Source organism: Chinchilla lanigera, unplaced genomic scaffold, assembly GCF_000276665.1.
Source record: "Chinchilla lanigera isolate Chin_1 unplaced genomic scaffold, ChiLan1.0 scaffold00079, whole genome shotgun sequence".
Classification (NCBI taxonomy): domain Eukaryota; kingdom Metazoa; phylum Chordata; class Mammalia; order Rodentia; family Chinchillidae; genus Chinchilla; species Chinchilla lanigera.
In genome coordinates this window covers 8,213,180-8,227,583 of record NW_004955480.1, presented here as the reverse complement: position 1 = coordinate 8,227,583, position 14,404 = coordinate 8,213,180, and the positions used below count along the sequence as shown (strand labels likewise).

Below are 14,404 nucleotides of genomic sequence, written 5' to 3'. Positions count from 1 at the left end.
AGATCTACCATCAGCCGACAGGTAACATGGTGAAGAGCATGATTCAGATGCCCACTACATGGATCTGAATCCCAGTTCTCCAGTGCCACCATGGCAAGGTGACCCTGACATTTAGGTTGAAATGTGATATGCACTGACAGCTTTGCAATTCTGTGGAGACCAGCGTCTTGCTAGTCACTGGGGACATACTTGAGGCAGAGACAGTTTGGTGTTCTTCTGTACTCTACACCCTGGTGGAAGGCAATGGGGGCTGTGAAGAAACTGTCAAAAATACCAGGATAAGGAAACACATAAAGGAGCTTGGGATCCAGAGGTGAAAGATTGAAAACCTGTCCCAGAGACTGAGTAGCTAAGCCACTGGTGGCGAACCTATGGCACGTGTGCCGCAGTGGGCTGTTTATGTCACTGAAAGCTCTGAGAGGTGCGCCACCACTGTTCTAAGCTGTTACCAGGAGGCTGAGGAAGAGGAAGGACCTAGGGAGAGGCACGGGCAGACGGAAGCACTGGGAAGTCCCTGGGTCTGGCAGGCTGGGTTAGGCCTCGCTGAGGAAGCGGTTGAGAAGCTAACTTCTGTGCCCTCGGATCTGTCCCCATCTTAAGTAAACAGGCAGAGAGCGAGCGCAGGCAGCCCAAGTGAATTAAAAATATTTTCAGGCGTTCTGCCAAACCCTGTTTAATCTTGTTTCATTGAAAATACAGAAAAAAAAGTTAGTGAATGCAAGGTTGCCCTTTGTTCAGTTTCAGGCTGTGGTAAAAGAAACCACATAACTCTTCTTTTCATAAACTGGCTTGAAAAAAACAGGGCACGAACTGATCTGACGACCTCATGAAGTGTTCTTTCCTGTTGTTTTCAATACTCGGTTTTTATTCACGCTTCTTCTCACTTGAGGAGGTAGAAAACATGTTGAGGAAGCGGGATCCTTCTCAGGAAAGCAGATGGACCCTGAGCTTCCCAGGGGCACCTGAGGTCTCCTCACAGCTGTCCTGGGCCCGCACCCAAGCACGTTTCCTGAAGTCCCCTTGTGGGCCATAAATCCTCCTCAAGAACAGAGTCAGCTCTAGGCCCCAGCTCCTCAAGTATAATGCGGGACCCAGGACACATTGATGCGATGCCCCTGGCATGAGGATATTGCTTGCGAAGTACTGGACACTTTAATGATGTTAACAGTTGTCATGGAAAGGGCAAAAGCAGAATTAGCCAATTAATTGTATCACCTTCCTCTGCTCCTTCTAGCACTGTGCTTTGTTCTCAGCAAATGAGTAACACATGCTTGTTGATGGATTTTACCTGGAGAATCTGGGGAAGACCTTGGATTTATGAGTGGGTGCTCAGCCTCTTGTCATGAGTTTGACTGAGGGAGAGGGAATTGTTCCTTCTTTTCCCATGTGCCAGCCATGTAGTGGGCATTGCCTTGGTGCTGAGGACACAGTGAATTTGGTGTTGCTGGTGAACAAAGGCAGGCAATGGCCTTCTCCTCAGGGAAGAGACCTTCCAGTGGGAGAACTGAGGAGAGGAGGTGCCCCGATTTCTAGGGGCTTTCCATAGAGGCTGTCTCTGTTTTGTATGTAGAGGTTCTTATAGCAAGCCTGAGATTTGGGGAGACTGCGTATGAAGTTTGGGGTCCATGAGCCTCCAAAGGGTGAGAGTTAGCATCTGAGCCTGGGAAAGGAGACATGGGTTGGCAGGGATCCTGCATGTACGGTGAACCAGGACTGTCTCCAGACAGGGTCTAGGGAGCTCCCCAAGTGGAGGCAGAGAACCTTGACTCACCCACCCATCAGGGGCAGCTTGCAGGGCTGCTAACTTCCATCTCAGGAAGAAAACTTTAGGGATGCATCAGTAAGAGCCTTCAAAGGGATTTGGAAGGCAGACTCAAAGATATAAAGCAGGTCCCCCAAAGTGAGAGGGGTGTTTTGGAGCCTTGAGCAGGGTGTATTTATAGGAATTCTGGGGTAGAAGTCTATAGAGTTTGTGGGTCTCTGGAAAGAAGGGGACTGAAAGGTGACAGCCTTTCTGTAGAAGGGTGATGGCCTGCTCATAGTGACAGAGCTGTAGTCCATCCATAGGGGAGAGGCCTATTTTACAAGGGAATTTATAGGCCTTTAGGAATTGTTGAACTGCTTTGTGTTCTGAACCTGTAGTTTTTATTAAAAGTACAATTTGAAAATTATGATTTTTTGGGGTCTCCTTTGTTTTACCTGATTTCTCTTGTCTTGCCTCAGAAAGAACGTGTCTATAACATCATATTTAATTTAAATGTATTAAGTATTCCCCAAATATTCATCTTTGCATTTCTACTAATTTTGCAGGTACAAATTGTAAAATAACAAAGTAAGTTAAATAATATGTTTTAAGCAACTTCAAAGATATCACCTATTAAGAAAAAGGCTGGAGAGATAAGCAAAATTTTAAGGGTACTTGGGTTACTATTTCAGAATGAGGGGTATTTTTCTTCTTTTCTCTATTTCTAATTTTGAAAACATGATTATATTACCTTGAGTGATTTAAAGATGATAAATGTAATTGGCTGAAGACAGAAGAAAGCTTGAAACCCCCATTGTAGGACCAGCATTTCCACCACCTACCTGGACGGCTCCCTCGGCCTGGTGTTCTCCTTGTGGCTCTGTTTAGGTGCCTGTTCCTCTTTTTGTGCTTGCTTGCACTTCACAGCCTGAGTTGCATCCCTGTCTTGAGAAAGCCTTCCTGAAGGTTACTCCTGTCTCTCACACAGCCAGTGTGGTATTAGTGCTTATTTGCTGAATACTTGTTGGCAGCCAGGCACTAATGAACTCAGGGAGGCCCCAAGATGTTTTTAAGGTCATATTACAGAACAGGAAATTGTGGTTCAAAGCAGTTTTATTATTTGTCTAAAAGGCAGAGACTACCCATTTGTACATGACCACAAAACCCATGCTTTTTGCTGCTATGGGACATATCAGTTCCTCAAAGGCAGTTTATTTTGGTGTCCTCACCACCTAACATAGTACCTGGCATTTGGCAGGTCCTTAATATTTGTTGCATGAATGAACACTAGGGTGTGTCATTTTTTGAGCCTTTGTACATTGCAGCTATGTACAAATAAGCCCATGGGAACTGTATTACCAGGCAGGCACTTGTGTCACTGAGCTACATCCCTGGCCTTAGGGAACAGTATTACCATGTGCTGAGTTTCTAACCCATTCTAGGTGTGTCTGTTATTCCCCAATAGTCTCCAGTTCAGTTTATGAATAGGCATTGCATTATACCCCTTTACAGATGAGAAATGGAAATTTAAAAATGTAAGTAACTTGGCCTCAATCATGCCACAGAAATATGGTGTGCTAGGAAGAGATGGATACTTTTTAGTATCCGATAATGAACATTGTACCTGAGCACCTTACTTGCAGAAAGACAAAAGACAAAGGGAAAATGTCCTCCAACCAGTTGACTTAGCAGAAGGAAAGGGTTTCAGGGTCCCCTTAGGATTCATTTTCTCAAATGTGTGTTATATTTAAGAGGAAGAGGAACTACAAGCTGAAATTCCCTAAAGACGCTGCTGATTAGAAACCAGAAATGAAGACGTAGCTCACCCGCAGGCCTAGTTGTATGAATGTTGGGAAAGTTGGATTCTCAGGCACTACTGTGCACAGGTCAATTAGTAAAGCCTATCGGTGCCCATAGGTCTTGGTCACTTTCGTGTGGCTGGATAAAAACACCCACAAGTTAAAGAAAGATAGGTTTATTTTGGTTCACATTTCAGCCCATAGCCTGCTGGCTCCAAGGCAGGGCAGCAAGGCAGAGCGGTGAGGTGGAGGAGAGCGGCTCAGACACGGTGCCCAGGAAGCACAGGATTGAAGGGAGGAGCAGGAAGTAGCCTTCCTGGTCACACCCGCAATGATGCCTCTTCCAGCCGGGCTCCCGCTCCTACCGGCAGGTCAGCTATGATGCCTCCTAACCCAGTGACCTTTTGAAAGTCCTGCCTAAGATCACAAAAGGCTTTAGTAGGACATCTCGATATAAATCATGACATCACATCTTTGAAAGTGTTCATGCACTTTGACCCAGGAAGTATACATTTAAGACAGCATATGTGCCTGATTTTTTTTTTTTTTTTCAGTGATACTGGGAAAAACTCAGGACTTGCACATGCTGGACAAGAGTTCTACCACTGAGCTCCATCACAGCCTTAGAGTGTGTGTCCCTGGACATGTGAAAAGTATCCCAACACAAGAATATTTACGGTAGCAATACGTGTAGTAATGAACATGTAGAAAACCTATGGGCCCACTAATAAGTATCTGGTCAAGCAAACTATGGAATACTGTGCAACAGAATGGTAGAGCTATTTAAAAGAATTAGAGGGGCTGGGGATTTAGCTCAGTGGCAAAGCGCCTGCCTGGCAAGCGCAAGGTCGTGAATTCGGTTCCCGGTACCGGAGAAAAACCAAACCAAAAAAAAAAAAAAATAAAAAATAAAATAAAATAATATAAAATAAAAGAATTAGATACAGCAACATGAGCTGATATGGGTGTCTTCAACATATATCATCCTGTGAAGAAATCCCAATGCCCAAGGGGTCATGCCTTATGTCACAAATTTATGAAGCAACGAAACAATGCTGTCTCTCTCCCTATATGTGGGTATGTTTTTTTTTATGGTTTTTTTTTTTTTGGCTTTTTGAGACAGGGTCTCGCTATGCAGTTCAGTCTGGCCTTGAGCTCACTTTGTAGCCCAGACTGGTCTTGAACTCACAATAATCCTCCTGCCTCAGCCTCCTGAGTGCTGGGATTACAGGCCCTTTGTGTGTCTATGTATAAGGGCTACTTGGTCATTAATAGTAGAGGGGGATTTGGGGCTGGAGAAATATCATCTATGTCTACCACCTTGATCTAGTCATCTTTTACTCCATGTATATTTATTTTATCTGTTGTCAAAAGGAAATACCCTTTCTAAAGGAATGTTTTGGGGGACAGACCCCAGACATTTTACTTTACAACCAAGAAAGAGAAGGCAAGGCTTATGACGCAGAACTGGTTTTTAGCCTTATACTTCAGACAACATGAAAAACACAGGATAACAAGGTGGAAGAAGGCAGGGACATAGCCATACTGTGAGAAAATGAAGCCGGCAAAACTAACATTTCTCACTCTGTGTTTCCACACTTGTAGTTTAGCTCTGGCATTGCAAGAAAACCCTCTGAGCACAATACTCCACTTCTAAGAAGGGGCAGAGTAGTAGATGCCAGAATGGTCATTTATTACTTTTTCAACCAGCATTTGTGGACTTCAACTTGAGTTCTAGATACAAAGAAAAAGAAATGGTTCAGTGGTTGCTGGCCCAGCCCTGAGCAAACTCAGGAGGAGGGGACCTCCTAGAAGAAATTCCCAGAAGGTGCTTTCTGGGCTGAGTGGTCCAGACCAGAGTCTCCAAGATCTGCACTGTCCCAGGAGAAATACACGTACCTGTTACTCACTGAGTTGAGAGTGCAGCTTGGAGACCTGGCCCGGTTTGGAAAGACTTCCTGAGGAAGTCGCACTGGGGCCAGACCTGACAGGTCAGGAGGAGGTAGGAGAGTGAGGGCCTGGCACCTGTGAAGGCTGAAGGCAGAGGAGAACTTAGGCTGGCTGGAGACAGAGAGTGGCCCGGCAGGGCTGGGATGTCATGGAAGTTGGAGACAGATGCGTCATGGAGGTTGCAGAAGCTGAAAGGGGCCCACATATTGCTTGCTATGTCCAGAGCAAGTGGGGAGGCGAGGGAATCAGATCTCTGCCGGAGAAATTATGTCTTTAAAAAGAGCATCTGGGAAGAACACAGCCTACCTGGCTGTGGTACAGAGAGAGCCGATGGAGGGCAGGGTGTGCGGATTTGGGAAAATGCTCTGGAAGCCCTGCCTGCGTGGGAAAGAGCTTGGACTGAGCTGGTGGGAGTGGAGAGGCAGAAATGAACTCATGGCGAACAATTTGCAAGCAGTAGCCACCAACCTCCTACAACCAGATGGGAGGAGGGAGAGACAAGGCCAAGCAGACTTGGAAGTTTCTAGTTTGAACAGCTGGGGGGATATTGGCTCTTTTGCTGAAAGTGAAAAACCAGGAAGGGAGCTTGTTTGGAGGAAGATTAACTGTCCATTTGGGGATGGTGAGAGGGCACAATGCCTATGAAACCACTCAAGTGCAGATGTCCCCTTACCTGATCTTATGGTTTAGATCTAGGACGGCCCTAAAAGTCTCGTATGTCTGGAAGGAGACTGGCTTCTGGGGATGCCATAGATGGCTTGCCGTGAGGAGATGGGCCTGGTTGGAAGTGGACCACTGGGGTGTCTTGGTTACTTTTCTCTTGCTGGGACACAATACCTGATGCCCAGAGCTTAAGGGAGAAAAGTTAATCTTGGCTAACAGTTTGTAGAGGTTTCAGTAGTGGTCTCCGGGCTCCAAGGCAGGCAACATGGCAGAGGGTCACGGCAGAGGGTTGCTCGTGGCGTGGCAGACAGAAAGCAGAGAAAGTGATCAAGGGAGGGGAAAGGGAGATAAACCCTTACAGGCCACACTGTCAGTGACCCAGTTCCTCCTATGAGGCTTCATCTCCCAATGTCACATTTACCTATAAATTCATCAGTGGACTAATCCAGGGATGAGTGTCACAGTCCCATGATCAAGTCACCTTCCAAAGCCCTACCTATGAAGACAGGAGACCTCAGGGTGGCATCTACACATAAAATGTAGCAAGGGCATGACCTGGAAAGGTGTATCTTCCTCCCCAGCTCCTCTCTTCTCTCTCCTTCCTGATGTGAGCAGCTTTCTTTCACCATACCCCTTGGCCAGTTTGTCTTTGTTTAGAGCCAGCCAACCCTGGACTAAAACCGCGAGCCAATGAAAACCTCCGCTCTTTTAAATTGTGGGTGTCAGCTATTCTGTCACAGCAGGTAAGTAACGAGGACATCAGGCCCTCCTGGCCATGAGCTTGTGCATCTTTCCGTCTTTTCTTGCGGCCTTCTTTTGCCCTCACTTTGGTTTCTATAGGATGTGGATGCCACAGACTATCAGAAAAACCTTCCTTTGCTTAAACTTTCAACTTCCTTGACTTTCTGTTGCTCTGCTGTACTGTACCCAGTGCTAGGGGTTCAGTGGTGTCCTCCCAACATTCTTATTTGAGGTCCTAAGCCCTAGGGCTGTAGAAGGTGACTATATTTGGAGACAGAGTAACCACATTTAAACAGGCACTCAGGTTAAAATGAGATCGTTAAGATGAACCCACATCCACTGCAATTGATGTCTTCCTAAGAAACGGACATTTGGGTACAGACACGCACAAAGAGAAGGCCACTCAAGAGGCAGGGAGAAGACAGCAAGCTGCAAGCCGGGGAGAGAGGCCTCAGGAGAAACCAGCCCTGCTACACCTTGACCTTGGACTTCCAGCCTTCAGACCTGTAGGACAGTAAATTTCTATAGTGTTTGGCATTCCATGTGTGGTACTTTGTTTAGAAAATTACTGCTCCTAAGAAGCCCAACCCTATCAGATGCAGCTCTCTGCTTGCTTTTTCCCTTTGTCTAAGCTGTGGGAAGTGACTGGGCAAAACACAAGCTCACCAACAGGCCTATCTTTAAATCCCTGACCTCCTGTGGACATCCTGAGACTTTTCCTTTCATTCCACAGCCCAAGTGCTTCCCCAGCTTCTGTCCCATTCCACTGGCACCCCACTCACATCAGGAGAGGGCCACCTGCTTCTTACTGGGAAGTCATCGGAAGGCAATGTCTCCATCACCAAGCCTTAAAGCCCTGTTCATTTTTCTTCTGTGAGCCGCAGAGCACCCATCCCACCCTCACCAGCCTGGGATTCCTCTTGCCTACACAGAGACCTTTTGCTCTGAACACTTCCTCCTGTCCTTCACTGTCAGCTGTTTCCTGTCCAGTGAGGCATCCCACAAACACGCTGATAGAGGTCTCATCTGCGGATAAAACATTCTCCCCCGGGGTCCCCAGAATATTCCAACTGTGTCCTTAGTTTTTGTGACAGAGTAAACACACACACACACACACACACACACACACACACACGACTTGCTTATACTCTCTTGGACTTGCTCTGGGTGGGCTTGTCCTCCCTGCTCCTCTACAGTGATACATTTAGTCGTTATTCCCATAACGGGCCGGCTGCCCTTCCTCTCGTCTCACTCACCCTTCCCAGCTCTCTCTGATCTCTAGTCCAGGAAAGCCCCAGGGTGAGCCTCTGGAACTTTCTTCTCTGCACATAATCTCTACATGACCCTGTTCCTGCTCCTGCCCTAAAACCTGTACGCAAACCCCTCCTGCCGTGATGCCTGCAGCCCTGGTCCTTCTCCTCAACCACAGACGTTTGTATCCTATTGGCTGCTGGATGCGTCCTCTTGCAGGCCTCTCCGACTTGCTGCATTTAAACAGAATTCTCCATGCACGCTTCCCCACCTCCAAGCCACATCCACTTTGTTGCCAGTTCTCCCGTCTGTATATGTAGCGAAGCTGTCCTTCCTTTGATCAGTTACTCAGAACAAAAATCCGGGAGTCATTTTTGACTTCTCTCCTGCTAACAAAGGCTACACTCGCTCAGCAGCTAATCCTGCTGCCTCTACTTTCAAACTACATGCAGAATTCAGCTCTGCTTCGTTCCTCCTGTCCTGCTCAAAGTCGTCATTACGGGTCTCCACCTTTTGTCCTTGCCGTCTGCACTGTATTCTCAATAGCAGAGGCAGGTTAAACCTTTAGAATGTCACACCAGACTGAGACCCATAGTGACCTGAGTGGGTTAAAAATAAAGTACACTGTCCAAAAAACCCAAAGAGTTTGTATCCTGTCCTACAGAGCCATGGTGATCTGGCCTCTGGATCCCTTCTGAACCTTTCATTCCTACCACACTCTTTCTAGTTTAGCTGCAGTGGTTTCCTTGCTGCAGGGACAGGTCAAGGAGGCTTGCAGGGGCCCCAGGGAGGGGTCCTCCCAGTTGACGGGACCTCCCTTGCCCATCTATCTACTCAGGAGTCTGGTAGTGAGCCGAGTTAAATCCGCTCTTCCCTCTGCCTGGAAATCATTTGCCCCATGGAAATCCAGTGGTCTGACCCCTCACGTGACTGAGGTCTCTGCTGAAATGCCACAGATGTTCTGTGGAGAAAGCAAAGACAAGACAAAGCCCATGGGTGTTTAAACTCCGATTCCCACCCTGTCCTAAACTCATGTCACACACGGAGGAACTGCACCTCTTCTGCGGCCCAGTAAACCCCGCAGTAACAGGTTAGCGACCACTGAGCAAGGGCCAGGCATTGTGCTCAGCCCCTCGGAACACGAACCCACTCGATCCTAAAACCCTGAAAGCCGGTAGGGCCACCAATCTCCGCCTCCCATCTGAAGGCGGACAGGTTAAAAAGAGCTTGCTGAGTCCCCCAGCCAGGGCTGGGCTTGAGGCCGGAGCTTCACCACCGGTGCTTCTTAGAGAAGGAATCAAACTGAAGTTAGGCTGAGCACGCATTTGTCGAAACTCAGAAAGAGACGTGGGCACAGGGCCGCCTTCTCAGGCAGAAGGCGCTGTGTGAACGCGGGGACGGAGCCCGGCAAGGAGCACAGCGGCTCAAGCGTGAAGAGCAGAGTTGATAAACGCGGAGGGCAGGGACACACCGTGTGACCGGGGCGCCTGCAGAGGGTTCCAGGTAGCACTTTCTCCCCCGAGATGAGGACCTGGGCCCCTCAATGTACTGGAAGCGCTAGGCTGGAGGACGATTGTGTCTTTTAAGTCCTTTCAAGCCTTACTGGCCCGGCGTCCCACGGAAACTTTGAAGCAGGGGGGTTGGGAGTGAGAAGCGAAGCAAAGAAAAAGCAACCGAAAGGAAGCGGGGAGGTTCAGTGTCAGACAGCCGGCGCTCTCCTCTCTTCCTGCCCGGCCTCCCGCTGCCTCGGCCTCCCTCGGCTTGGCACCCCGACCACCCCGCCTTCCGTCTCATGGCCAACTATGAATTCAGCCCGATGCCCAGGGACGAGCGCTGCTGCCGGCTCTCTAGGAGATCCAGGGTGTGTCTCTGCCTCGGTCTCCTGGTCCTGGTGGCCTGCGCGGTGGTCCTGGCGGCAGCCCTGACGTGGTCCCGCGCACAGACGCCCGAGCCCTTGGCGTGGAACGGGGCGGGCACCACCCGCAACCTGTTGGAGCTCGTCCTGGGCCGGTGTTACAGCTACACGCAGCTCGTCCGGCTGGACCTCAGGTGAGCGGAGTGGTCCCGCGGGGCACAGCTGGGCACAGCTGGGCGGACGCGGCCCGGGCCCCACGCGTGTCCGCGGAGGGCGCAGAGCCCGGGTCAGCCTCGCAGCAGGGACGGTCACCTCGCTGCGGGGTCCGTCCTCGTCCCTGCTTAGAAAGCGTGGGACGCCTGCCCCGGGGCGTGCGGAGCCCGCGCTGAGCCTGCGGGTGCCGGCGGGGACTTTGTTTATTTATGCAAAACCACTCGCGCTCTTTCCTGCGCGCCCCCGAAAGCTTGTGCCCGTTAGCCGAGCCGCAGGGGCTGTAAGGTCCGAGACTCCGCCTGTCAGGGAAGCGACGCTAAGCTCAGCACCCATCCGCCGGCCTGGACCTGCGGGATCCCCGACCCCGCGCCCCCCGCTGGGAGGCCGCCACCCCACTTCGATTCTGGGGCCGGGCCTTCCGGGTGGGACTCGGTTTTAAAGATGTGCAGCGGAGGCTGGGAAGGCCCCCAGGCGAGCTGCGAGGTTGCCCTCCGCTTAAAGGTGCAAAATGCTCATCCCAGACTTCCCGGGCGACCCAGTCCCGCTGCCGCCGCGCTCAGCTCACGGGCGGGGGAACCCGGAGGCCCAGGTCTTGCAAATTGTTCACATTCCAAGGTTCTGAGGGTCCCGCTGAGAGTTTTGTTTTTACAGATAAATACTTCAGTGAAAGAGAAAGTAGACTTTGAGGCGCCCTCTTTCCGGCTACACTGCAACTGGAAATGGCACTTAAAAAGCAGTCTTCAGAGAGGCTGAGGCAGGAGGATCACAAGTCCCAGCCTGGGTAACTTTTCTGTTTAGGGAGGCCGTGTTTCAAAGTAGAGAGTAAAAGAGAAAAAAAAGGGGAGGGGGCGGGAAAGGGTAGCATAAGCAAAAGCAAAAGGTCTTATTTTTATTTTCGCCTTAACTTACAGAGTTAAAACGTCTTTGGTTGCTTCATCAGTTTTGATAAATTCATACCATCATTTAGATGTGCATATCCATATAGCAAGACAGATGGAAGCAGACACTGCATGGCTTTTAGTGTTGGTCTGGATGCAAGCTCAGTGTCGAACACGAGTGTACACACATCTGCACTTGTGTCTCTATATATTCAGCAAATACTAATACATTAATATTATTTAATCATAATCCAGTTTCAGATTAACAGAACATAGCCTGTTAAAAGTTTTATTTTATTTTATTTTGGTTTTTCTCCGGTACCGGGAACCGAACTCACGACCTTGTGCTTGCTAGGCAGGTGCTTTGCCGCTGAGCTAAATCCCCAGCCCCCGCCTGTTAAGAATTTTAAATATCTTTACAGGCATCATATACACTGTTTACACCCACTCACTCACATTTGATATAAATGAGTTACCAATAATATGGTGCTTATCGCTGTCTACCGAGCACTTCAAAACATTGTCACTTAATGCTTTAACGACTGGTGGTTACAGTTGATATCCCCATTTCACAGATAAGTAAACTGAGGGTTTCAGTAAACCACCTAAAGTTGGGCTCTGGGAACTGAACTCTTAGCCACTAACTTATACTCCTTACCTGTTCCACAGGTTGAGTGACTAACATTTGTTGGTTGTGCCTAGAGACTTGAAATAGGGATGCCAGTATCATAAATATGGACTGGACAGACTTTCATCAGAGCGTGTGGCCACCTTACCATTGGGTGCTTTAAGCACGTCAACTCTGGAGTCTCACCACCTGGGTTTACCGCTTGGCTATGTCACAGTGTGACCTTGGGTGCATGCCTAAGTTTCTCACCCGTAAGATAGAAACATTAATGATAGCATCCCCCATGTAGACAAATTAGGTTGGTTAGGAGGACTCTTCTTACCGTAAATTTTCAGTGTCCTATTTTGGAAATGTAGCATTCTGGCAGCTTTCTTCACTAATAAATACAGATCAAGGCCATTTACAGCGAATGGCTTGTGTCAGTCCAGCAAATCAGCCCACCACTGACAGCATTTATGTTCTCATTTTTAAGTGATCTTTTCAGCATGTCTTAATATTCCATAGTGTAGGTGTAACCATTTCTAGTTGACAGAAAATTAGTTTGTTTCCCATTTTTTAAATCTCATTCATTCAGCAAAATACTTGAGCATCTACTGCATTCCAGGCAGTGAACCAGTGAAGTCACAGGAGTCCCCACTATTAGGAAACTTTCCTTCCACTGGGGAAAGACACGCCCCAGGGAACATCTTTGTCCTTGCACTTTTGATTACACAGGGGGATGTTTCTGTAGGACAGATGCCTAAGGCTGAGATTGTTGGGTCAATATTTTTACTTTAGATTTTAATTTTTTCAAGTTTTTGATTGTCGTTCTATTCAGGGTGTCAGGTCCCCAGAATGAGGTGCCCACTGATGAAAAGAAAAAAGAGGATGAAAAACAAGAGAGGCAAAAGTCTGGGATCAGGGGGGCCTTACAGCCTCTTGGACTGCAGCCCGGATTACCAATCTCAGTCACCTTTACTGAGGGAGAACCAAGGGCGTAGCTAGTACAGATGGGCAGATACCCAACGTTTTAGCAAGGATAATTAAAGGGTTATCCGTCTCCACATGTAATCCAACACACGCCTGTAATCCCAGCACTCAAGAGGCTGAGACAGGAGGATCGTAAACTCAAGGCTAATCTGGGCTGTATAATGAAGCCTTATCTTAAGCGACCCTAACAAATAATAAACAAATCATTGTGTCCTCAATGCATTCTAATCAAAGAATGTCCTCCACATCTGATATTTCCAAACTCCTCCCCAAATAGCTATACCACTTCACACACTCACATCAATCTATCAGAGGACGTGTGTTCCTGTAATCTCTTCATTATTGAATATTTTCAAGAAAAGTAGCTCCTAATCGTTCCTCAAGTAGCAGTGAGTCTACTCGTGGATTTTTATTGGTGGTTTACACTTTTTTTTGTGAAGCTGTTGTTCAGATCCTTGATCATTTGTGTTGAGTTACACATTTGTTTTTGTGAGAGTTCTTTATATATTTTAGATAATATTTACATGCACACTGTCTGATAGCCCCTTCCCTGGAATTTCTACTCTGTGAGCATGTTTCATTGGCAGCTTCCTGGATTTGATTATTGCTTTGAGACCATTTCTTACTTTGATCATCTTTTACCAGAAAAGATTGGGAATGGCAGTTTTCTTTTCTTATTTTTTCCTTCTGTTTTTGGCAGTACTGGGGATCGAACCCAGGACCTTCACACTGAACTACACCCCGAGCTTTTATTTTATTATTTATTTGTTTATGTATTTTTGAGACCATGTCTCACTAAGTTGCTAAGTTGCCCAGTTTAGGCTAGAACTTGTGCTCCTCCTGCTTCAGCCTCCCTAGGTGTTGGGATTACAGGCATACGCTACCAAGCCTGACTTTAGGTTTTATTTTTGAACTCAGCAAATTCCAACCTGGAAATATTTGCTCTTGATTCTGCTTTAAACAAATCCCGAATTTCCCCCTCTCCTTTTGTACCTCACCTTACACAGCTAAAAGAAATGAGCTGGCCTTTTCAACATTCTGCATGGACGTCTGCTTAGCCGGACCTCCCAGTTCATACCTCCATTAGAGAAGGTGACTGAGAAGTGGGTAATGTTACCACATGAAGTGGGCTGCTGTTCTTCCTGGTCAGCGGCCTGCTTGTCCGTCTAGCCCGCACTCACCATCTCCTGACACCCTCCTTCCTCCGTCTGCCATCCGGTCTCAGTGCCAGTGCCACAGGGTGCAGTCAAGGCCTCCCGAGAAAAAGAAACAGTAACATGCATGGGGGGGTGGTTTATATCATTTTGAAAGGCAGCAATCAGAAAATCCTGGCAGGCTGGAGATCCAGGCAGAGTTGATGTCGCAGTTTGGGTCCTGGACCTCAGTCTTTTTCTGAAGACTTCAACTGATTAGAAGTGGCTCACCCACAATACGGAGGGCGATGTGCTGTACATCATCTAAAAATACTTTCATAGCAACAACCAGAAATGTGTAACCAGTATTCCGGTACCATGGACTAGACCAGTTGACAATTAAAGTTAACTGTCATGCATATGTGTTAGGTTTTTGTTATGCTGTACCTGACTTCCAGATACCATTTTCTACTTTGGCCTTAATAAGCTAGCGCCCTAAAACTTACTGACATAAAGCAGCAATCATTTATTATCTCCCAAAAGTCTGTGGCTGGGCCCAGGTCAACTGGGTGGCCTACCC

General features: G+C 47.9%; 1 protein-coding gene across 1 annotated transcript in view; it reads left to right on the top strand.

The window, feature by feature from the left end:
- The first annotated feature begins 9,100 nt into the window (after positions 1–9,100).
- The window catches only part of Cd38 (CD38 molecule), a 41,306-nt gene continuing 36,002 nt past the window's right edge, over positions 9,101–14,404 (top strand). Inside the window, exon 1 of the mRNA XM_005402521.2 lies at positions 9,101–10,197. Coding sequence (XP_005402578.1) covers positions 9,941–10,197 — 257 coding nt within the window. The 5' untranslated portion in view covers positions 9,101–9,940. The remainder of the gene's footprint in view (positions 10,198–14,404) is intronic.